This window comes from Taudactylus pleione, unplaced genomic scaffold (genome assembly GCF_031769625.1).
Source record: "Taudactylus pleione unplaced genomic scaffold, aTauple2 ptg000302l, whole genome shotgun sequence".
Taxonomy (NCBI): Eukaryota; Metazoa; Chordata; class Amphibia; order Anura; family Myobatrachidae; genus Taudactylus; species Taudactylus pleione.
This window is the reverse complement of record NW_028284703.1, coordinates 9,540,496-9,564,229: the sequence shown is the minus strand read 5'-3', so window position 1 is coordinate 9,564,229 and position 23,734 is coordinate 9,540,496. Positions and strand designations below refer to the sequence as shown.

The 23,734-nt window shown below is 50.3% G+C and overlaps 1 protein-coding gene across 1 annotated transcript in view; it reads left to right on the top strand.

The window, feature by feature from the left end:
* RFC1 (replication factor C subunit 1) overlaps positions 1 to 21,088 on the top strand; it is an 85,366-nt gene extending 64,278 nt beyond the window's left edge. The window contains exons 22-25 of the mRNA XM_088482986.1: positions 6,110 to 6,255; positions 7,434 to 7,647; positions 17,186 to 17,374; positions 20,635 to 21,088. Of these exons, the coding sequence (XP_088339112.1) occupies positions 6,110 to 6,255; positions 7,434 to 7,647; positions 17,186 to 17,374; positions 20,635 to 20,727 (642 nt within the window). The 3' untranslated portion in view covers positions 20,728 to 21,088. The remainder of the gene's footprint in view (positions 1 to 6,109; positions 6,256 to 7,433; positions 7,648 to 17,185; positions 17,375 to 20,634) is intronic.
* The last annotated feature ends 2,646 nt before the right edge of the window (positions 21,089 to 23,734 follow it).

The following is a 23,734-nucleotide window of genomic DNA, read 5'->3' as shown; positions in this document are numbered from 1 at the left end:
GGCGCTAGCGGCGGCGGCGGGCTGCCCCTCAATTGAGGAATACCCCGCGTGTCCGCTAGACCACCAGGGTATCAGGCTGGTAGCGGGACCGGCAACCCGGGGGTTAATTGCTAGCCAGGGGAGGCAGCCTTCCCTGTCTAGCGGCTCCTCCCCTCAGCTCAGCGCGCCTTTCAACTAGGAGTCTGGCGTCGCTGAGCTGCTCTTATCTCTCGGCCACTCCTCCTCTGAGGTCTCCAGCGGCCATCTTTACTGGCACTTCGCAGACTCCCAGGCGGTATCAAGTGGACCGGTCACCCTGTGTACCTCTCCCCTGCTAAAGGACAGTGTACACAGCGCTATAGCCCTCCCAGACACTGAATCTGGGCGGTTGATTGTAGCGGAAGGTGCAGTGAGTACTAACTTTTCTGCATTGTATGTGACTATTGCTAGTGCTGCCTGTCTGTGACTTATTCTCCTTGCTGTCAGCTTATAACTCCCTTTCCTTCTCCTACGGCCCGGCAGGTGTGTGGGGGAAGGGCGTTTTTCTGAGACCCTCACTTATATAAAACACGTATTTGTGGGGTCAGTCACATACTGTTGGGTGCTACACAGTACCATATCTGGGCTGTTGTGTCGCATACTGGTGAGTGCGCGGGTGTTAAAACCGTAATTCCTCTGGTGATACCTATTTCTTGTGATTTACGGTATCATGTCTGATGAGGAGACTGAGCGCTCTGTGGCTCCTGTGCTATTTTCCTGCAGACGTTGTGCTGCTGGAGTTGATGGGGAGGACTTATCTCAGGATGGTCTGTGCGGGCGGTGCCAGCTGGTACCGGGCCCCTCCAACCCCCCTGTATCACAGGACCCTCCTTGGGCGATGTTTTCACAGGTGCTGGCGTCTATTGCGGACCGGTTATCGGTCCCATCAGCGGTCCCTTCTAGGGCGTTACCGCAGCCCACCATCCCCCATTCCCCGGGGGTTCCACAAATGTTGCGGTCCCCCCCCGGGGCCCAGACTGTGGGTCCTTACTCGGGACTGCCTGTGTATGTGCAGTCTTCCCCAGGGACGCGTCAGTCTGTAGTGCCTTTGCAGAGTTTTGCTCCGACGGCTCCTCCGCCTTGGGTGGATGTTCTATCCAGCTCCGTACAGAGTCTGGCGGCTTCATCCTCGGCGTTTCAGTCCATGTTGCAAGGTGATGTGCCACCAAGGGTGTCTAAACGTCCGGTTGTGAGTTCACTAGCTGCGCAGTTGTCGGACTCGGAAGTGTCCTCAGATGATGGAGAAATCCGTGAGGACTCTGACTCTGATGTCATGGGGCAGGAGGTGGAAGCTAAGTCCTCCATTAATGTTCCAGCCTTAGTTAGGGCGGTGCGGGCTATCCTACATGTTGAGGATGATGCGCCGGCTCCTAGGTCGAAGTTTCCTAATTTTAAAAAGGCCAAGGTGACTTCAACTGTGTTCCCCCTGTCTGATCAATTATCGGATCATATGGCGGCGGCCTGGCAATTACCTAGTAAGAGGTTCCATCCACAGAAGAGGTTGGCGGCGAACTATCCTTTTCCTGAAGCTCATTGCAGGAAATGGGAAACTCCGGCGGCGGTGGATTCCCACGTTACCCGCTTGATCAAAAGCGCGACGCTGCCATTGCCGTCTATCTCCTCTTTGAAGGATCCCACGGACAGGAAGGTGGAGACTTGTTTAAAGTCCATTTATTCTCTTTCCGGGGCGGTGGCTCGCCCGTCCATGGCTATCTCCTGGGTGGCTAAAGCCATTGAGGCATGGGCCAATGCCTTGGAGGATACCTTTCCTGATGAGGCTCCGGATATCCAGAGAGCGTTAGTGGGACAGATGCGGGATGCAGCTTCCTATATTGGGGAAGCGTCTTTGGATGCCAGCCTGCTCACTTCTAGGGTGTCGACTGCAGCGGTGTCTGCTCGGCGCTCCCTGTGGCTGAGGTCCTGAAGGGCTGATGCAGATTCAAAAAAGGGTCTGGAGGCCTTGCCTTTTAATGGTGATTTACTATTTGGTCCGGATTTGGACAAAATAGTGGATACTTTGGCTAAGTCCAAGTTGGCTTTTCTCCCTTCGGCCTCTGCGCCGGCTAAAGTGAGGAGCTCTGCCTTTCGGTCCTTTCGGGTTCAGGGTAAGGCCAAGGGCCAGTCCTTCCCGAGACATTCGGCGACCAAGGCCGCACCCAAGCCCAAGAAGCAGGCATGGAGTGCTCGGCGCCCTTCTTCCAAGCAGGAGGATAAGCCTGCTGCCTGATGGGACGGGCCTCTCTCTGGGGGACCCCAGAGTGGGAGGCCGACTTCTCCAATTCGCCCAGTGTTGGCACAATACCACCGCGGATGCCTGGGTTCGAGAAGTAGTCTCTCAGGGGTACGCCCTGTCTTTTCGGTTCAGGCCGCCCCACCAGTTTTTCTGTACGAATCCTTCTCTGGACAAGACCAAAGCTGGTCAGATTCAGGTAGCTATAGAATCCTTGTTACAAGCAGGGGTCATTGTTCCCGTTCCGCAGTCTCAGCGCGGGACGGGGTACTATTCTACTCTGTTTCTGGTACAGAAACCCAATGGTTCTCATCGCCCTATCCTGAATTTGAAGTCTCTGAACAGATACCTCAGAGTTCCCAGGTTCAGGATGGAAACGTTACGTTCCATCATTCTGGCGATGGAACCCGGGGATTATATGGTCTCCCTCGATATCCAGGACGCCTATCTCCATGTGGCCATAGCACCGGCACATCAGCGGTATCTGAGGTTTGCTATCCTGAACCATCACTTCCAATTTCGGGCGTTGCCTTTTGGCCTTTCCACGGCTCCGAGGGTGTTCACCAAGGTGATGGCGGTTATGGCTGCCCACCTTCGGGGTCAGGGTCTACGTCTGTTGCCGTACCTGGACGATCTTCTGCTGCTGGCGAGCTCCCCGGAGGTGCTTCTTCGACATCTCCACCTGACCATTGCTTGTCTTCAAGCACACGGGTGGTTGATAAACTGGAAGAAGTCCTCCCTGATTCCATCACAGCGGATGGTTCATTTGGGAGCCCTGCTGGATTCTCGTCAGCAGCGGATTTTCCTGACTCCAGAGAAGGTCTCCTCCCTGCAGCTGTGGATACACAGTTGCCTGAGCAGTTGCCGCCTGTCGGTCCATTCAGCTATGAGAGTTCTGGGGTCCATGGTGTCGACTTTCGACATGGTGGAATTTGCCCAGTTCCATTCCCGGCCCCTGCAGGGGCTGATTCTATCGGAATGGAACGGGTTACCTCACCGGATCCGCTCTCAGATGCTGGTGTTGTCCCCGGAGGTTCGGCAGTCTTTGGCTTGGTGGCTTCAGACGGCGCATCTGGTCGAGGGGTGCCCCTTTTGGATCCCGGACTGGGTCCTGCTCACGACGGATGCCAGTCTTCGGGGTTGGGGGGCAGTGACCGGCTCATTATCGCTTCAGGGTCGTTGGTCCGCGGAAGAAGCACTTCTCCCCATCAACATCCTGGAACTGCGGGCTGTGTACAGGGCCCTGCAGTCGTCCGGCCCCGCTCTTCACGGAAGGGCGGTTCAGATGCAGTCCGACAACGCCACCACGGTGGCGTGCATCAACCACCAAGGGGGAACTCGCAGTCGGGCAGCAATGTCGGAGGTGTCTCGCATTCTTGCTTGGGCGGAGTGTCACGTTCCAGCGATCTCGGCAGTCTTCATTCCCGGAGTCCTCAATTGGGAGGCGGACTTCCTCAGCCGTCACGACGTGCATCCCGGGGAATGGTCGCTTCACCCAGAGGTGTTTCAGCTACTCGTGGACAGGTGGGGACTGCCGGAGCTGGACTTGATGGCTTCCCGTCACAATCACAAGTTGCCCGTTTACGGGTCAAGGACAAGAGACGCAGGCGCCTGTCTGGTAGACGCTCTGTCGGTGAAATGGACGTTTCACCTGGCGTATCCGTTTCCTCCGATACCGTTACTTCCTCGGGTTCTGCGGAAATTCAAGCAGGACGGTGGCACACTCGTGCTGGTGGCTCCGGCGTGGCCCAGACGTCCTTGGTACTCCGATCTGAGGTGCCTCTCCATCGACGCTCCGTACCTTCTTCCTCAGCGTCGGGACCTGTTGTCTCAAGGGCCCTGCCTTTACCCGGATCTGGGTCGGCTGTCTTTGACGGCGTGGCTCTTAAGACAGCCGTCTTGAGGTCTAGGGGTTTCTCCAGTTCGGTGATTGGTACCATGCTTAGGGCACGCAAGCCTGCTTCCGCGCGGATTTACCACAGGGTGTGGCGCACTTATTTTCAGTGGTGTGAATCCAGAAACTATGATCCGCAGGTGTTTCGGGTTTCCAGAATCTTGGAATTTCTTCAATCAGGTTTGGACCTCGGCTTACGCCTGGCCTCTCTGAAGGTTCATGTGTCTGCTTTGTCCGTGTGGTTTCAGCGACGGATTGCTACACTGCCAGACGTTCACACCTTTTTCCAAGGTGTTCTCAGGATCCAGCCTCCCTTCGTGCCTCCGGTGGCTCCGTGGGACTTGGCGGTGGTGCTGCGGGTCTTGCAGGGTCCTCCTTTTGAGCCGCTTGAGTCGGTGGAGCTCAAGTGGCTGACATTTAAGACCATTTTTCTCCTGGCAATTGCTTCTGCCAGGAGGGTTTCAGAATTGGGGGCGCTTTCCTGTCGCTCCCCTTTTCTGATTTTTCATCCGGACAGAGCGGTGCTCCGCACTCGTCCTGAGTTTTTGCCCAAAGTGGTCTCAAAGTTCCACATTAATCAGGAACTTGTTGTGCCAGCTTTTCAGTCACCTGATCTTTCCGCTGGTGAGGCTTCCTTAGATGTAGTCCGGGCACTTAGAATCTACGTGGACCGGACTGCTTCGGTTAGGAAGTTGGATTCTTTGTTCTCTTCGGTTTTCACAAGAGGGGTTGGCCTGCCAACAAGCAAACGTTAGCCCGTTGGCTTCGTTCAGTTATTTGTGAGGCTTATGCACAGGAGGGTTTACCTGTGCCAGCCTCTGTTAAGGCTCATTCCACTCGTTCTGTGGGTCCCTCTTGGGCTGCTAGACGTGGCGCCTCCGCTGTTCAGCTGTGTAAGGCGGCTACTTGGTCTTCAATTCAGACGTTTTTGAGGTTTTATGCGTTTGACACCTTCGCCTCTCAGGATGCATCCTTTGGGCGCCGGGTACTCCTTTCAGCACAGGAGCGTCCCCGCCCTTAGTTGAACTGCTTTGGGACATCCCCAAGGTCAACCCTGTGGACCCCCTATGGACCCTGAAGTAGAAAACAAGAGATATGGTAAGAACTTACCTTTGTTATCTCTGTTTCTACGAAGTCCATAGGGTCCACAGGGCGCCCGCCCTGACGCACCTGGCTTCAAATGGGCTGTGTGGCTGGTCACCGGTTTTCCGTCTCCCATTTCTGTGAGTATGGTTTCTTGTGTGTTCCAGTCTTCCTTCTCTCTGTTTAGTCTCCTCCTCCGGCCTTAGCTGCTTACCAACTGAGGTGCCTGTGGCCGGGGCGGGGTATAGAGGAGGACGGACCCAAGTGCATCCTGGGAGCAGCAAAGCTTTAACTGCGTGGTGCCCTTGGATTCAGATCCAGCTATACCCCAAGGTCAACCCTGTGGACCCTATGGACTTCGTAGAAACAGAGATAACAAAGGTAAGTTCTTACCATATCTCTTGTTTTCAACCAGTTTCCAAACCCCCCAGGCATTCTGCCACCAGATGCCATGGTAGGGTTACGGCACCAATTACAACGCATTGCATTAAAACTAAAGAGTAAGATGTTCTCATCAGACCATAGAATATTCCTGCATTAGGATCATGGTTCCCCCACACACACACACTGTCCAAAGGTAGGTTACATTTTCAAAAAGTGTTAGCGTGCCACCTCTTAGGTATTTGTCCAGATGTATGTCCAGTGCATGAGTATGTGGGAGTACGCTGTAATAATGTAGGATGTATTCCTACATACCTGCTACTTCTGTGTCTTGCATTTGTCTTTTAAGACCACCACAAATTCTTCCAAGAAGCAAAAGGCAATGTTACTTGCTCTCAATTTACTAAGCAGTAACTTGCAGGGTTATGCATTCCGAACCCGGTCATGCTTTGCATGGACAAATAACATTGCTGCCTGATACACTGCCATGTCTTTCTGTTTAGGCAATATATGCCAGTGTCCTTCCTGGGGAGCTGATGAGGGGCTACATGTCCCATTTTCCAAACTTTCCAAGCTGGCTAGGAAAATATTCATCCACGGGGAAACACGATCGCATCACGCAGGAGCTGGCCATGCACACGTTTCTCAGGTAGGAGCTATAGCAGCCGATCTAATGTGCGCTCTCCTTAACTGATGTAAAATCTGGGTTTTATAAACCATGTGCAAGAGATCATGATGGAAATTAGCCATTTGGTGTCTACTTCATGAGTTATTTGTTTAAATTGAATTCCACATGGAAAAGAATAATATGGTAAAGAGAGAATAAGGGAAAGTAAGTTCTTGTCCCAGAAAGTTTGCACACGTGATCTATGTCAAACATGCATGGGTGTAGTCTGGGGCGAATTATTTATCTTTGGTCCTTAACTTTTAGTATATACAGAATTTTCCTAGCCCTCTTACCAATGTCTTGTTTAGCAAATCATATCCCTGAGCGAGTTCTATATGTTGATGAGATACACAAGACAGAGAAATAAGGGGTCACAAATGTGGGTCCCCGAGGAAGTGGTGAGGGTCTGATTGCACTGACTGATACAAGAAAGCTAATGACAATCTTAGGACAGACTACATAGAGAACAGAGAGTGCATGAAATTTCCACTTGGTGAATAATGTTGAACTTGGGAAGAAGCCGCTCCTTGGCATTTTGTAGCCAGGGACAACGCTAATGAAAAGGCCAAGAATGAGTCTTGTGATAGATGAGCCAGGAAAGAGCAGAAATAGAGGAAGCCCAGGTGGAATCTCCTGTCATAAGAGGAGAAAGAAGGAAGACCCCACTGAGGAAGCAGCCATGGAGGACAGAACAGCTGGGAGTAGTAGGGGCTTCTACTGTGAGAACCAGAACTACACGTAACATGGTGCAGGGGCAACAGGGGAGGCATAATCTTTAGGACCCATAGTTAGGGACATATTTGAATGTTCATGTCCATAAGGGATTTGGGAAAACCACTGTGCATGGCCCACAGACCAGTCTATAGTAGTAGTTGAGAAGCATTACTGGCTTCCATCAGCTACGTAGAAAGGAGCTGGTAGCCTGCAGTACATGTGTCAGTAATAGAAGCACCTACTGTAACTTAATACTAACTGCAAAGTCTTATACTTAAGAATGGAAAGAGTTGGTACAGTAGGTCCTGTTCCCACTGGTGACCTGCAGAACATCCATGTGTAGCACAGAGATTGTTATAGCATTCAGAGGTCCCACAATGTGAGTAGTACCAATGTGTCTGGTCAGAACAGCAACTATTAATTATTATATATTTCCTTTAACTCAGGACGAGGTCAAGTAAGAGAGCCCTGAACCTGGACTACCTATCGTATATGAGGGACAGGCTGGTGTGGCCGCTGGCTGAGCGCGGTGCAGAGGGTGTACAGGAAGTAGTGGATCTAATGGACACTTACTACTTAATGAAAGAAGACTTTGATAACATCATGGAGATCACCAGCTGGGGTGGGAAACCCAGCCCCTTTTCCAAACTGGACCCCAAGGTACAGTGATGCTCTAGGTCTAGGGTAATGACCGATATGCATGTCTGTATACACTATATAAATAGAACAGTTTGGACCACTTTCCTTAAGAGGTACATTATGTAGACAAGTGATTGGACACCCCCGCGCAAGCAAAATGCGTACCATGGCAGATTCCAAATGGTTGCTAATGTGGTGGTTGCAACTTGGGAGGGAGGCCCATGCACAGTTCTACAGAAACAACCAATGTTATCAGGACAATGACACCTGTCATGTTTCCAGGGCGATGCTGGACTGGTATACAGAAAATTCAGTAACCCGGATGGACTGGGCAGCTCAGAGTCCAGATCTTAACCCCATTGAGAACCTCTAATACAAATTGGAGCGACAGGTGCGTTCTAGGCCGACTCACCCTTCAGTGTCACAGTTGGTCACTGTACTTAGGGCGGAATGGTAAATCATACCGCCAGCTGTTATCCAGGAGCTTGTGGGCAGTTTGCCAAGAAGGGTGTCTGCAGTAATCACTGACCGTGGTGGCCCTACATCCTACAAAGTACTGACATCAATAACATCTTGTTGATCTATTTGCTGTCAGTGTCCAATTACTTTTGTCTACATAGTTTACAAGAAAGTTGGGTGGGACTGATAATATGAAGTAGGCGCACAAGATCAGATCACCATTGTCACCTGGGTGGATATTGAAGGATTTGTTTCAATAAAACATAACTTTTAATATTGTTAAAATAAATGAAAAATAAGTTGCTTTAACCTTTTAAAAGTTTTTTTTGTTTTCTGACTGTATTTGTCGTATAATTAGTCTTAGATAACTTGCAGAAATGCAACAAGATTTGCTTAATATTTTGCATTTGTATTAATAATGATTAGAAGTTACGTTTTATTGAAGAACCCATAATAATGCTGACTGATATGTGATCGATCTTTTCTTGTGTTCCCCACTTCTAAATAGTATTCCCGTCTTTCTTTTATTGTGCTTATTGCCCAGCTATCCAGGGTGCACCACGCCACACATTGTATAGATCTCATGCAATTATTATATTAGTGTACAACGTGTTGCGATGGATTTCATCATGTATCCTACAAACCTGGTGCAGGGATTTCCACCCCTCTTCCCTTAAACCAGGGGTGGCCAACCAGTCAGAGGCAAAGAGACCAAAAATATCTGTGGTCAAGTTGAAGAGACATTTGAATGCGCACGCCGAAGGCCTAGCTGTCACGCCCCATTTTTGTGCGCACACCTTTGGTATGACATTCGCAGGAGCATGACCTTGTCACACCCCCGTTTTTAGTCACGCTGGGGGCGAGCCCAGCGCATTGCAAATACACAATTTACATAAAGTTCCTAATATAATTTTTTCACTGTTGAAGTGAAAGAAAAAGCCAGAGCTATATAGAAAACATTGAAATAGCCACATTCACATAAAATACACAGAAACAAGCTAGATTCACATAACATACATTTAAAATACATATTGAAATCCAGAACCACATAAAATACATTGAGAAAGCCAGTGACCATTATGCTGCCCCCCCTATAGTTGTGCCCCATATGCAGTGCCCCCGCCTGTGGTTGTGCCCATTAAGCAATGCCGCCAGTAGTTGTCACCCTTATGCAGTGCCCCCTGTAGTTGTCATTAAGCACTGCCGCCCCCAGTAGTTGTGCCCATTAAGCACTGCCCCCTGTAGTTGTGCTCATTAAGCACTACCCCCTGTAGTTGTGCCCGTTAAGCACTGCCCCCTGTAGTTGTGCCCGTTAAGCACTGCCCCCTGTAGTTGTGCCCACTAAGACCTGCCCCCTGTAGTTGTGCCCACTAAGCACTGCCCCCTGTAGTTGTGCCCACTAAGCACTGCCCCCTGTAGTTGTGGCCCTTATGAAATGCCCCCTGTAGTTGTGGCCCTTATGAAATGCCCCCTGTAGTTGTGGCCCTTATGAAATGCCCCCTGTAGTTGTGGCCCTTATGAAATGCCCCCTGTAGTTGTGGCCCTTATGAAATGCCCCCTGTAGTTGTGCCCCTTTCTGCAATGCCCCCTGTAGTTGTGCCCCTTTCTGCAATGCCCCCTGTAGTTGTGCCCCTTTCTGCAATGCCCCCTGTAGTTGTGCCCCTTTCTGCAATGCCCCCTGTAGTTTTCTCCTTTCTGCAGTGCCCCCTATAGTTTTCCCCTTTCCGCAATGCCCCCTAGTTGTGCCCGTTAAGCAATGCCCCCAGTAGTTGTGCTCTTTCTGCAATGCTCCCTATAGTCGTGCCCCCAGTACTAGCTCCCCCTCCCCGCCCACACCCCTATGAAGAAACTTTCTTCATGCTGGCACCGCTCCTGAGTCCCTCAGTCGCTGATGCTGTCGCTGCCTGCTGGATCTAACTGGATCAAGCAGGCGTGCGGGCACCTCACATCGTGGTTAACGTCATTACTGGGAACGCTGGCCTCTGAAGCGATCAGAGGCTTCTTTAGTCTCTGATCGCTTCAGAGACAAGAATTCTCAGTACTAGTGATGAACCAATTATCGGCTGATTGGGACGATAATTACATAGTGTATGGATGCGACTAAGCAGTAATTAGCGCTAACGGTCATGAGAAATCTACCCGCATGCCCGACAAAAAGCGACAATTTGTGTTTGGATCAGACAGTGAATCTATTCGCCATCAGACAGACCAATTATCTGGCAGCGTATGGCAAAGTCAGATAATTGTTCTGTATGGTGGTGAGTTTATTCTGACGGTGTATCGCTGGCATTAGCCACCTGCAGGTTAGTTTCCTATAATGTGTTAGTTACAGAGAAGGGGTTGGCAGTCATAGCAATGGGACTGGGCTATTATGTGGGGATGGGGAACTGAGGCTTTGCTCCACCCACTGCCCAAATGCTGTGTTGATTTGCTTGCATCTATTACCAAGTAATACCCAAACGGATATATAATTCACCTGGTAAAAATAACTATAAAATGTAGTCGGTTGTGATCAGTATAGTGGACACAGTAAAGCTTCACCTTTGGAAACCTTTGCTCCATCGTAGCTTAGAAAAAAATTTATTTCTACTTCAGGGTCCATAGGGGTCCACAGGGTGACCTTGGGGGTATAGCTGGATCCTGGATCCTCGGGCACCACGGAGTTAAAGCTTTCAGCTGCTCCCAGGATGCACTTGGGTCCAACCTCCCCTATACCCCGAGCCACAGGCACCTCAGTTTTAGATGGTGCCCGGCCGGAGTCGGGTCACCCTGCGGGGTGGGCTGCAGGAGCAGCCCCCTAAAGCTTTTAATTTTTTATTTAACTTAGTTAAATTTATTTATTTTTTACTATAAGTTTTTTCTCTAGAGCAGCAGCGCTGGGCTGTCTGTACAGACGCCCACGCTGCCGCTCCTTCTCCCTGCTGGCGCCGCGACGCCAGCACTGAACTGGGGATCGCGGCGGGGGAAGCCAGAGTCTGTACTAGCCGGACTCTGGTTTCCCCCGGGACTGCTGCCGGAAGACGCCGGGGAGATCAGGTAAGCCGCACACCGCTGATTAGCGGCGGTGCGCGGGTTCCTTTCAAATGCAGTCCCATGTCCCCTAGACCGGGGGCGCTAGCGGTGGCGGCGGGCCCCCCCTCCAGCGGAGGCATACCCCGCCAGACCACTAGACCACCAGGGTTAATATCGCGGCAAGCGGGATGCCGGCAACCCGGGGGTTAATATGCTAGCCAGGGGAGGAAGCCTTCCCTGTCTAGCGGCTCCTCCCCTCAGCTCAGCGCGCCTTTCAGCTCGGAGTCTGGCGTCGCTGAGCTGCAGATACTCGGCCACTCCTCCTCTGAGGTCTCCAGCGGCCATTTTCTCTGTGGCAGCGTGGATACTCTCAGGGAGCACGCGGACCGGTCCCCCTGTGTACCTCTCCCCTGCAGAAGGACAGTGTACACAGCGCTATAGCCCTCCCAGACACTGAATCTGGGCAGGTTGATTGTAGTGGAAAGGTGCAGTGAGTATATCTTCCTGCATGGTATGTGACTTTTGCTAGTGCTGCCTGTCTGTGTCTTTTTTCTACTTACTGTCAGCCTATACCTATCCCTTTCCTTCTCCTACAAGCCCTACAGGTGTGCGGGGGAAGGGTGTTTCTACTGACCTCACCTATATAGATCACGTATTTGTGAGGTCCGTCACATACAGTTGTGTGCTACACGGTGCCATATTGTGGGCTGTTGTTCAGCACACTGGTGAGTGCGCACGTTTTCTTCCTAAGTCATGTCTGAGGAGGAGATTGAGCACTCCGGGGCTCCAGCATTGTTCTCCTGCAGGCGCTGTTCTGCAGGAGTGGATAGGGAGGATTTGTCACAGGACGGCCTGTGCGGACGGTGCCAGGCGGTCCCTGGTACGTCTAAACCTCCCATTTCGCAGGAGCCACCATGGGCGATGTTTTCCCAGGTGCTGGTGTCCATCGCGGACCGTCTGTCGGTCCCGACTGCCGCCCCTACTAGGGCGTTGCCCCAGCCTGCCATCCCCCATTCCCCGGGTGTCCCACAATTATTGCAGACTCCCCCGGGGTCTCAGCCTGTTGGTCCCTATGCGGGGTTGCCAATGTATATTCAGTCCACCCCTGTGGCACAGCCGGCTGTGGTGCCGTTTCAGGCTCCTGTGACAGCTCCTCCACCCTGGGTGGATGCGCTTTCCCACACTGTCCAAGATTTGGCGGCAGCATCTTCGGCTTTTCAGTCGATGTTGCGCAGTGACGTGCCCTCCAGGGCGTCTAAACGCTCAGTCATGGCACAGGCTGCGCATCTTTCGGATTCTGAGGGGTTCTCGGATGATGGTGAGGTACAGGATGACTTAGCCTCAGATGCCTCAGTCCAGGAGGTAGACACTAAGTCTTCCATCAATGTGCGGGCTCTGGTTAAGGCGGTGCGGGCTATTCTTCTGATTGAGGATGAGCCACCCGCTCCCAAGTCAAGGTATCCTAGTTTTAAAAAAGCTAAGGTTACTTCTACAGCGTTCCCCTTGTCTGATCAGTTGACTGATCACATGGCGGTGGCCTGGCAGACGCCCAGTAAGCGTTTCCTGCCACAGAAACGCTTGGCGTCCAATTATCCATTCCCGGAAGCGCATTGTAAGAAATGGGAAACTCCGCCTGCAGTCGATTCCCATGTAACACGCCTCATCAGGAGTGCTACTTTGCCATTGCCGTCTATATCCTCGCTGAAGGATCCTACGGACAGGAAGGTGGAGACTTGTCTAAAGTCTATTTATTCTCTCTCAGGGGCTGTAGCCCGGCCGTCCATGGCCATCTCCTGGGTGGCCAAGGACATTGAGGGGTGGGCCAGTGCATTGGAAGATACCTTCCCGGACGACGCTCCGGACGTCCAGAGGGTGTTGTTAGGACAGATGAGAGATGCCGCCTCCTACATTGGAGAAGCATCTTTGGATGCTAGCCTGTTGACCTCTAGGGTTTCGGCGGCAGCAGTGTCTGCTCGTAGATCCTTGTGGTTGCGGTCTTGGAGAGCAGACGCGGATTCAAAGAAAGGCTTGGAGGCCTTACCTTTTAATGGGGAATTACTATTTGGTCCGGACCTGGACAAAATAGTAGATACCCTGGCAAAATCCAAGTCAGCCTTCCTCCCTTCAGCTACTACACCTGCTAAGGTCCGGAGCTCGGCGTTTCGTTCCTTTCGGGTTCAGGGCAAGGCAAAGGGTCAGTCCTTCCCGAGGCAGTCCGCACCCAAGACCGCCTCAAAGCCAAAGAAGCAAGCCTGGAGTGCTAGGCGCCCTTCTTCCAAGCCAGAAGATAAGCCTTCTGCGTGATGGGACGGGCCTCCCTCTGGGGGACCCCAGAGTGGGAGGCCGACTTCTTCAATTCGCCCAGTGCTGGCACAATACCACCACGGATGCCTGGGTGCGAGAAGTGGTCTCCCAGGGGTACGCCCTGTCTTTTCGGCACAGGCCGCCTTGCCAGTTTTTTTGCACAAGTACTTCTCAGGACAAAACCAAGGCCTTGCAGGTTCAGGAAGCCATAGAGGCCTTGCTGACGGCGGGGGTCATTATACCCGTACCACAGTCTCAACGTGGGATGGGGTATTACTCTACGCTGTTTCTGGTGCAGAAACCCAATGGCTCTCATCGCCCCATCCTCAATTTGAAGTCCCTGAACAGGTTTCTCAGGGTTCCCAAATTCAGGATGGAAACTTTGCGTTCCATCATACTGGCGATGGAACCGGGGGATTATATGGTCTCCCTGGATATCCAGGACGCCTACCTCCATGTGCCTATAGCAACATCGCACCAACGGTTTCTGCGGTTTGCTATTCTCCACAACCACTACCAATTCAGGGCTCTACCCTTTGGTCTCTCCACGGCACCAAGGGTATTTACCAAGGTGATGGCGGTCATGGCGGCTCACCTTTGGAGCCAGGGGATACGGTTGCTACCGTATCTAGACGACCTCCTCTTGCTGGCAAGCTCCCCGGAGGTACTGATCCAGCATCTCCACCTGACGGTCGCTTGTCTACAGGCGCACGGCTGGTTGATCAACTGGAAGAAATCCTCCCTCATCCCATCACAACGGATGGTTCATTTGGGGGCCCTGCTGGACTCTCGTCAGCAACAGACTTTTCTGACTCCAGAGAAGGTCTCCTCCTTACAGCTGCGGATTCACAGTTGTCTGAGCAGTGGCAGAGTGTCGGTGCACTCAGCGATGAGAGTTTTGGGGTCCATGGTGTCGGCATTCGACATGGTGGAGTTTGCCCAGTTCCATTCCAGGCCCCTGCAGGGGCTGATTCTTTCAGAATGGAACGGATTGCCACACAGGATCCGCTCTCAGATGCTGGTGTTGTCCTCGGAGGTGCGTCTGTCCCTAGCCTGGTGGCTGCAGACAGCGCATCTCCTGGAGGGGCGCCCCTTTTGGATCCCGGAATGGGTTCTGCTCACGACAGATGCCAGTCTCCGGGGTTGGGGGGCGGTGACAGGCTCCTTGTCACTTCAGGGTCGTTGGTCGGCGGAGGAAGCGATTCTTCCCATCAACATCCTGGAACTGCGGGCAGTATACAGAGCCCTGCAGTCGTCCGGCACCGCTCTTCACGGAAGGGCCGTTCAGGTGCAGTCGGACAACGCCACCAGGGTGGCGTACATCAATCACCAGGGAGGGACTCGCAGTCGAGCTGCGATGTCGGAGGTGTCCCGCGTCCTGGCTTGGGCGGAGCGCTATCTTCCAGCTCTCTCGGCAGTTTTCATCCCAGGAGTCCTCAATTGGGAGGCAGACTTCCTCAGCCGTTACGATGTGCATCCCGGGGAATGGTCGCTTCATCCAGAGGTATTCCAACTACTCGTGGACAAGTGGGGGCTGCCAGAGCTGGACCTGATGGCGTCCCGTTACAATCACAAGCTGCCTGTGTACGGGTCAAGGACAAGGGACGCAGGCGCAAGTCTGATAGACGCGCTGTCGGTGAAATGGCTGTTTCAACTGGCTTACTTGTTCCCTCCGATATCTCTGCTGCCTCGGGTCCTGCGCAAGTTCAAACAGGACGGAGGCACACTGATCCTGGTGGCCCCAGCGTGGCCCAGAAGGCCGTGGTACTCCGATCTGCGGAGCCTGTCCATCGACGCTCCGTACCTCCTACCTCAACGGCGGGACCTGTTGTCTCAGGGGCCCTGTCTTCACCCGGATCTGGGTCGACTATCTTTGACGGCGTGGCTCTTGAGACAGCCGTCCTGAGGTCTCGGGGCTTTTCTAGCTCCGTTATTACCACCATGCTGAGGGCGCGCAAGCCTGCTTCCGCGAGGATCTATCACAGAGTGTGGCACACTTACTTTCAGTGGTGCGAGGCCAGAAACTATGATCCCCAGGTGTTCCGAGTTTCGCGTATTCTGGCTTTCCTTCAGTCCGGTTTGGAGTTAGGATTACGTCTTTCTTCACTGAAGGTACACGTGTCTGGTCTGTCGGTGTGGTTCCAGCGCAGGATCGCTGCTATGCCGGACGTACACACCTTTTTCCAGGGTGTTTTGAGAATCCAGCCGCCCTTTGTGCCACCTGTGGCCCCGTGGGATTTGGCGGTGGTTCTTAGGGCCTTACAGGGTCCTCCTTTTGAGCCCTTGGAGTCAGTGGAGCTCAAGTGGCTAACTTTTAAAACTGTTTTCCTCTTGGCAATTGCTTCTGCCAGGAGGGTTTCAGATTTGGGGGCGCTTTCTTGTCGTCCCCCTTTTCTGATTTTTCATCAGGACAGAGCGGTGCTTCGCACTCGTCCTGATTTCCTGCCTAAGGTGGTTTCCAGGTTCCACATTAATCAGGAAATTGTTGTACCAGCCTTTCAGTCACCTGATCTTTCGGCTGGGGAGACTTCCTTAGACGTTGTAAGGGCACTCCAGGTTTATGTGGACCGGACTAGTTCTGTGAGGAAGTCGGATTCTTTGTTTATCCTCTTTGGTTTTCACAAGAGGGGTTGGCCTGCCAACAAACAGACTCTAGCCCGTTGGCTTCGTTCTGTTATTATTGAGGCTTATATGCAGGAGGGTTTACCTGTTCCAGCCTCTGTTAAGGCTCATTCCACTCGGTCCGTGGGCCCTTCTTGGGCTGCTAGCCGTGGCGCCTCTGCTGTTCAGCTCTGTAAGGCGGCCACCTGGTCTTCCATTCAGACCTTTTTGAGGTTCTATGCGTTTGACACCTTTGCCTCTCAGGATGCATCCTTTGGGCGCCGGGTTCTCCTATCAGCACAGGAGCGTCCCCGCCCTTAGTTGGACTGCTTTGGGACATCCCCAAGGTCACCCTGTGGACCCCTATGGACCCTGAAGTAGAAAACAAGAGATATGGTAAGAACTTACCTTTGTTATCTCTGTTTCTACGAAGTCCATAGGGTCCACAGGGCACCCGCCCTGACGCACCTGGCTTCATATGGGCTCTGTGACTGGTCACCGGTTTTCCGTCTCCCATTTCTGTGAGTATGGTTCTTGTGTGTTCCAGTCTTCCTTCTCTCTGTTTCGTCTCCTCCTCCAGCCTGGGCTGCTTACCAACTGAGGTGCCTGTGGCTCGGGGGCGGGGTATAGGGGAGGTTGGACCCAAGTGCATCCTGGGAGCAGCTGAAAGCTTTAACTCCGTGGTGCCCGAGGATCCAGGATCCAGCTATACCCCCAAGGTCACCCTGTGGACCCTATGGACTTCGTAGAAACAGAGATAACAAAGGTAAGTTCTTACCATATCTCTTGTTTTCCCAATAATTAGTACCATATAAACGGGCACGTTTTTGTGCAGATGCTTATTGAGCCTGAACAGTAATAGATCAGGTTGAAAAGCAACTTATTCCATTGTTCTATTAGTGGGATATTTGATCAGACTAATCCAGTGGTTCTCAAACTCTCTCCTCGGGACCCCACAGAACCACAGGTCATGTTTTCCAGGCCACCCAGCAGGTGCACAGGTGTATTCATTACTCACTGACACATTTTAAAAGATCCACAGGTGGAGCTAATTATTTCACTTGTGATTTATGTGAGGAGAACTGGAAAACATGCACTGTTTGGGGTCCTGAGGATCCAGTTTGAGAACCTGTGGACTAATCGTACAACAATATATTACATAATACTGCGTCACTTCTTCCAGGTAAAAGCAGCCTTCACTCGTGGCTACAACAAAGAAGCACATCTTACCCCTTACTCCTTACAAATGGTGAAGGCATCTAAAAAAGACCCCACCCCAGCACTGGAGTCCGAGTATAGCGAGGAGCCGAGTAACGAGGATCCCCAGACTAAAGAGGAGGAAGATGATGTTGGCGTAGATGCAATGATCAAGGTAACTCTGCATTAGACTAGTCCGGGACAAATAGCAGAAGGAGAAGGATTTGGGAGTCTCTGAACCAAATTTAAGTTAAAGTCCATTTCATATTGTACCTCAGTAACTACAGTCGGAGGTGCGTTTTTACTCTCCGTACAATATTAATCACACTGCATATTCGAGTCATACATTGATTTTTGCTTCAAGCTGTCTCATTTTAATCCGGTGTTTTGCCCTCCTGTAGCTGGGCACAATATATGTAGCTGAAGATTAATAATGCTTATTAGATGTTTCATACCTGCGTAAGAAAGTAATAACATACACTGGCCTTCAGCCATGTCAGGGCTTTGTAATTTCCAGGATTAAAATTACATATTCCTAACCCAGTGGGAAATCAAAAGCGTATTAGCTGGAAATATTGTGTCGTTTTACAGGCAAAGAAAGTCTTCACGTTCTGCTGCCTGCTGTAGGTCTGTTACGTTGGCCCTTAGTGCTATATGTGTAGTGGGCTGGCAGTGACGGCCTCTGATTGCAGTAGTGTGCAGGTGACCATTTCATCTAGTTGTTGGGGATGCGACCAGTAAAACCTAATGTTTCACAATGACCAGAACAACTTCCGCCTTGCGGTTTAGGAAAACCCAGTGATGTCGCTAACATGACTGGTTCCAGAGAGGGACGGCCGGACACAGTGATCCAATGCTCGCTGGTATACCAGACTATTGCAGATTATTTTACAATGCTGAGGTGCGCACAATAATGTCACATGACTGTGTGATTAACAAACCGCCTCCTCTTCGTTTTTTCACCGCACGCCATATGAATACTTTGGGGTCTATTTACTAAGCAGTGTTAGGAGACAGAGTGAAAAGTGATAAGAAAGTGATAAGGTGCCAGCCAATCAGCTCCCAAATGTCATCTCACAGGCTGTGTTTGAAAAATAAACAAAAATGGCAGCTGCTCAATCAATCTAGCAGTACTAATCAGGTGCATGAAAGGGAGGGGTCATACTAAGTAGAAAAAGGAGAGGGATTTAACCCCCTATTGTACCTCAGCACACTGAATAATACCTGCAACAATATATGAAGACTATATGGTCATAGAAATTCAGAGATATTAGTTGCATGCATTTGCAAATACATGGGAGGCTGCTGGGCCACGTCACGGCTTCTCTGTTACCAGCAGTCCCTAACACTAAGAGGTTTGCGTCCGGGGCGCAGTGCACCCCAAAAAACGTCCAGCCCAGGACCCCCCAGGGCATCACACGAAAATGGAAAAAGAGTGACAGTGCAGTGTAAAGTATAGCTGTGTGTGAGTAATCATTAAGTGTGGAATGAGAGGTTAAAATATATGTGAAAAAATACATGAATAATAAACAAACATAAAAGGTGATGTGAAAAGCAACTATGTGTATTAAGTGGTGATGCCCTGAGGAGGCCCAGCCAGACCAGTCCCGGGGGCCCTACGCCCAAACGCTCACCCCAAATGTAAAATATACCAATTATAAGGCCTCATGATAAAGGCACATATATAATTTTATCAAATGTAAGGCCTCATGATAAAGGCACATACATAAATGCATCCAAATTGAGAGCCAGCTTACCTGGGAGTCACCCCTGGGAACTCCAACTAGCACTACTAGAACCAGCATGCCCTACTAATGCTGGCTCCTTCATGCAACTCATAACAAACAAACAAAAATGGCAGCTGCTCAATCAATCTAGCAGTACTAATCAGGTGCATGAAAGGGAGGGGTCATACTAAGTAGAAAAAGGAGAGGGATTTAACCCCCTATTGTACCTCAGCACACTGAATAATACCTGCAACAATATATGAAGACTATATGGTCATAGAAATTCAGAGATATTAGTTGCATGCATTTGCAAATACATGGGAGGCTGCTGGGCCACGTCACGGCTTCTCTGTTACCAGCAGTCCCTAACACTAAGAGGTTTGCGTCCGGGGCGCAGTGCACCCCAAAAAACGTCCAGCCCAGGACCCCCCAGGGCATCACACGAAAATGGAAAAAGAGTGACAGTGCAGTGTAAAGTATAGCTGTGAGCGTTTGGGCGTAGGGCCCCCGGGACTGGTCTGGCTGGGCCTCCTCAGGGCATCACCACTTAATACACATAGTTGCTTTTCACATCACCTTTTATGTTTGTTTATTATTCATGTATTTTTTCACATATATTTTAACCTCTCATTCCACACTTAATGATTACTCACACACAGCTATACTTTACACTGCACTGTCACTCTTTTTCCATTTTCGTGTGATGCCCTGGGGGGTCCTGGGCTGGACGTTTTTTGGGGTGCACTGCGCCCGGACGCAAACCTCTTAGTGTTAGGGACTGCTGGTAACAGAGAAGCCGTGACGTGGCCCAGCAGCCTCCCATGTATTTGCAAATGCATGCAACTAATATCTCTGAATTTCTATGACCATATAGTCTTCATATATTGTTGCAGGTATTATTCAGTGTGCTGAGGTACAATAGGGGGTTAAATCCCTCTCCTTTTTCTACTGTGTTTGAAAAATGACAGTTGGGAGCTGATTGGCTGGCACCTTATCACAGACTTATCACTTTTCACTCTGTCTCCTAACACTGCTTAGTAAATAGACCCCTTTGACACATAGCTATCGCCCCCAACAAATGAAGGCGCCACAGCATATCACACCACAGAAAATCATTCACAGATGTACCCTCATACACCTAACCTCAAATCAAGACAAATGGTGCAATAAGGAATCTGTGTATGTGGACACGTGGTTCTGCTGTATTTGCTGTATCTGTATTTCATGGAAATCTCAGGGCAACTAATTGGACCTATAAATTACTTTCCCACAATCATACAAAGTATTTTGTTTTTTACCCCTGATCTTGTATAGCTCTCTCTATATAGTAGTCATAAAAATCTAAACTTACACCACTACTGAACAAAACAACCCATAAAATTGTCCTCCCGGCTAGGCTATTATCGTTTCCTTACTGCCAATCATATTACGCTGTACACAGACTATGTAATAATTTGTATCGGTCCCATTAGTGCTTACAGTCTAAATTCCTGACTCCCTGCTCCCCTCATACACTGCCCTGGTTGGAAATGAACCAGCTGTGTGAGAGAGCAATGCTAACTACTGTGCCACCACAGTGTATCTTAAAATGTTTTTCCTGGTGAAAATGGAACATTTAGTCCTTTCTAGGTCATTAGAAACAAAATCCCATACGGGGTTGACAACTAATGTTTTTTCTATTTTGTTCCTGCCCATCTGTCATTTGTAGGTGAAGAAAGCAAAAACATCTAAACCTTCCAAAGTAGTGAAAAAAGTTGGAGACAAAAAGCCGGGCAAAGCCAAGAACAAGAAGGTGAAGTGATAAATGGGTGACAGACGCGGCCATGTACAGCTGGTACATCTCTCCTGGAAATAGCGGCCCTCTGAGATGTGTGTACAACACGCGCTGGGGCAGAGGACCTTGCAGTGACCGCTCACACTAGGATGTTGTAGCACTGAGAGACATGTACAGTAGTCTGTAATGACTAAGCATACAGCCACATACACTTATTTTACCCCCGGGTACCACGCTGGTAAATTCCCTAAGGGCTTCCGCATCTTTCTGGAGAATCCCCAGCACTTTCTTTGCAGATGTATATAGAAAATAAATAGTACTTTGTTTTGTATAATACCTTAATGTAACTATAAGGAGCTTCAATAAAACTAGTTTCACAGAAATGTAACCTGTGCTGTATTTCCGGTCACTGGCGATGCTTTGTGTAATTGACATTATGATTACTTTGGTTTGTGACTCTGGGACTGATTCAGCGGTGGATGCGCTGCCGATGTTGGACGCAGTGGAGCGATGTTTTTGCTACTGCGCATGTGTCCTGGTTGTGTCTGTGCAGAGTCCAAGATGTCATTTCCAGTGCACTCGGGGAGAAGTGTAGTAGCGTTACCGGAGGTGTCTTAGTGCATGCACAGAGATAGTCCGTCTTATGGGCATGTCTGTGATAGTGACTGTATACACTGAACCGCTCACATAGACGGCCATACTTGGACAGAGAAACTACACCTGTCATAGGGCTGCTGCTAGTTTTGATGGTGCAACCAATGGCGACATCGAAGGACGCACCAATCGGTATTACTGTGTCTGCGGATGCTGAAAGCGAGCATCTCGGTCCATTAGGACGCACGGCCGTACACCAGGGAAGGAGATGGTATCAGAATTTGCAGAGAGTGCAGACGGGAGCGACCACCTATAGATGCAGCTGCGGGAGCTTCTGCGTCCACCTACAAATCAGGACTTCTACACAAAGAAAGGAAAGTCCTGTAAGACAGATGGACTCCAGGACTATTTGTTTTAAAATGTGCAAACATGCAGACAGTGACTTTCCCCCATATTGAAGATCTAGCCCACCCTGTCTGTCCCCTTCCTGGCTGATGAGTGGGCAGAGTCAGCCATTGGATGGATTGTCTGTCCTTGTAGGTGACTCTTTATATTTCATTGGTCTGATTTCTTGACTGAAGCCTCTGCTACTAATCATGTGATAAATAACTAGATTTAATGAAAACCCTTTTCTAATGTTGTGGATTGGAGAACACAGTGTATTATAAACCTTGCACTAGGAGACCAGTGTTTCCCAAACCAGGAGGAGAAGAGGGAAACAAGTTGCCAGTAATTCGGATCCAGGAGAAATAAAACACTGACTTATTTGTACTTTGGTAGAAGCGCCTGTGACTAATAGAAAGGACACTCTAGGCCTTTGATACATTAAGAGAAAAGCATTTAATATACTTAAAGGAAACCTCCACCTTCTCCAAAGCAGTTTGAAGACCATAAGCAGGACCAGAACATAATACGAGCATGCACTGAGCCAGTCTGACCACCGGGGGCTGATTCCGAGATTTACGCAACTCCATGGCTGAGCGCACACATCTTAGCGACCAGAGGTGACTGTAATATGCATTTCAGGGGCATCTTCACTTGCAGCTGAACATGGGTGGTGATGGGGCATTTGCACATAGACTACGTGTTCTGAGGGCTTGCACTGGGCATGTAGCAGTGCCTATGCAGAGATTCAGCTGATTTTGGAGAGCTCTCTAGCACCACGTACAGGGCTGGTGTAAATACACACTGATTGTGCAAGCAGATAGGGGTGGTGTGGCCGCATACATGTGGGCAACTCTGCATATGGGCGAATATACACATTTATTCCAACATACGTGCAACTCTGAAACAGCCCCAGGTTCTTTACAGGCCTCCCCGTGGAGGGACTCTCATCTGTAGCCATCTTCTGCCAAAGCCTTTATCAGTAGAACTGAGGACGATGCTCCTGCCTAATAGCTGTTCCCCAGATGTCTGGTGACGGAAAGGTGGCTCAGAGGTAATGAGAGGCTGGGTAGAATGTGTACGGGCCTATTCCTAATGCTTTATGTCTGAGCCAGAGGTTCTCAAACTCTCTCCTCATGGCACCCCAACGGTCCAGGTTTTTAGGATAACCATGCTTGGGTTACACGTGACTTAATTAGTACCTCAGTTTTTTTATTTAACCATCTGTGTTCAACCATGTATATCCTTAAAACCTGGACCATTAGGGTGCCATGAGGACCAAGTTTGGGAACCTCTGGTCTAAGCATTCAGTATTTGAATGAGGCACTGCCAGCCTATTCAGTTTTATGGACAAGTAGTTTAACGGCTGTTGTACCTTTCTTTTGTGCCAACTGCTTTTCATCCAGATTAAGCTGATGTCTGCGGGTCCATGATCACATCTAAGAATGTATTCTAGCAATTCTTCTCCAATCCAGTCTTTGGGACACACTAACCGTGCATGTTTCCAGATGTCCTCATAGAATCACAGGTAATTATTAGAAATAATTAAAACCACCTGTGGCTCTTTCAAAATGTCAGTAATGAATCCACCAGTGCTCCAGCAAGGAGATAGACAACATACACGGTTATACTGCTTTTATACCTAAATTCCAGGTCTGACCCGGAGGTTGGAACAGGGTTTCAAACCGGATCAGACCCGGAGTTTATCTGGTGGCGACCAGGAAACTCCTGAGTTGGCGCCGTTCACACCGAAGCCGGGTCTGTAGTGACCTGGCTCTTCCGGCGTGGACGCTTGGAGATACTGATTGGTCGGTATGCGGCACGCTCCAGAAGGTCATCGTGACCCGGATTGCGCCGTTTACACTGCAGGGTTTCATGGGTCATTCCCGTGTTACGCCCTGCAACTTACCTGGGTTGGATTGCTGGGTCACTTGACCGGGAATCCAACCCTGTCCCCTTTTACACCAAGGAGCTACCCGGGTTAACCCTGCAATACCCCTTTTACACCAGAGCTAAAACCCGGGTTATTAGTGTGTCCCGAGGACTGGCTTGTAGA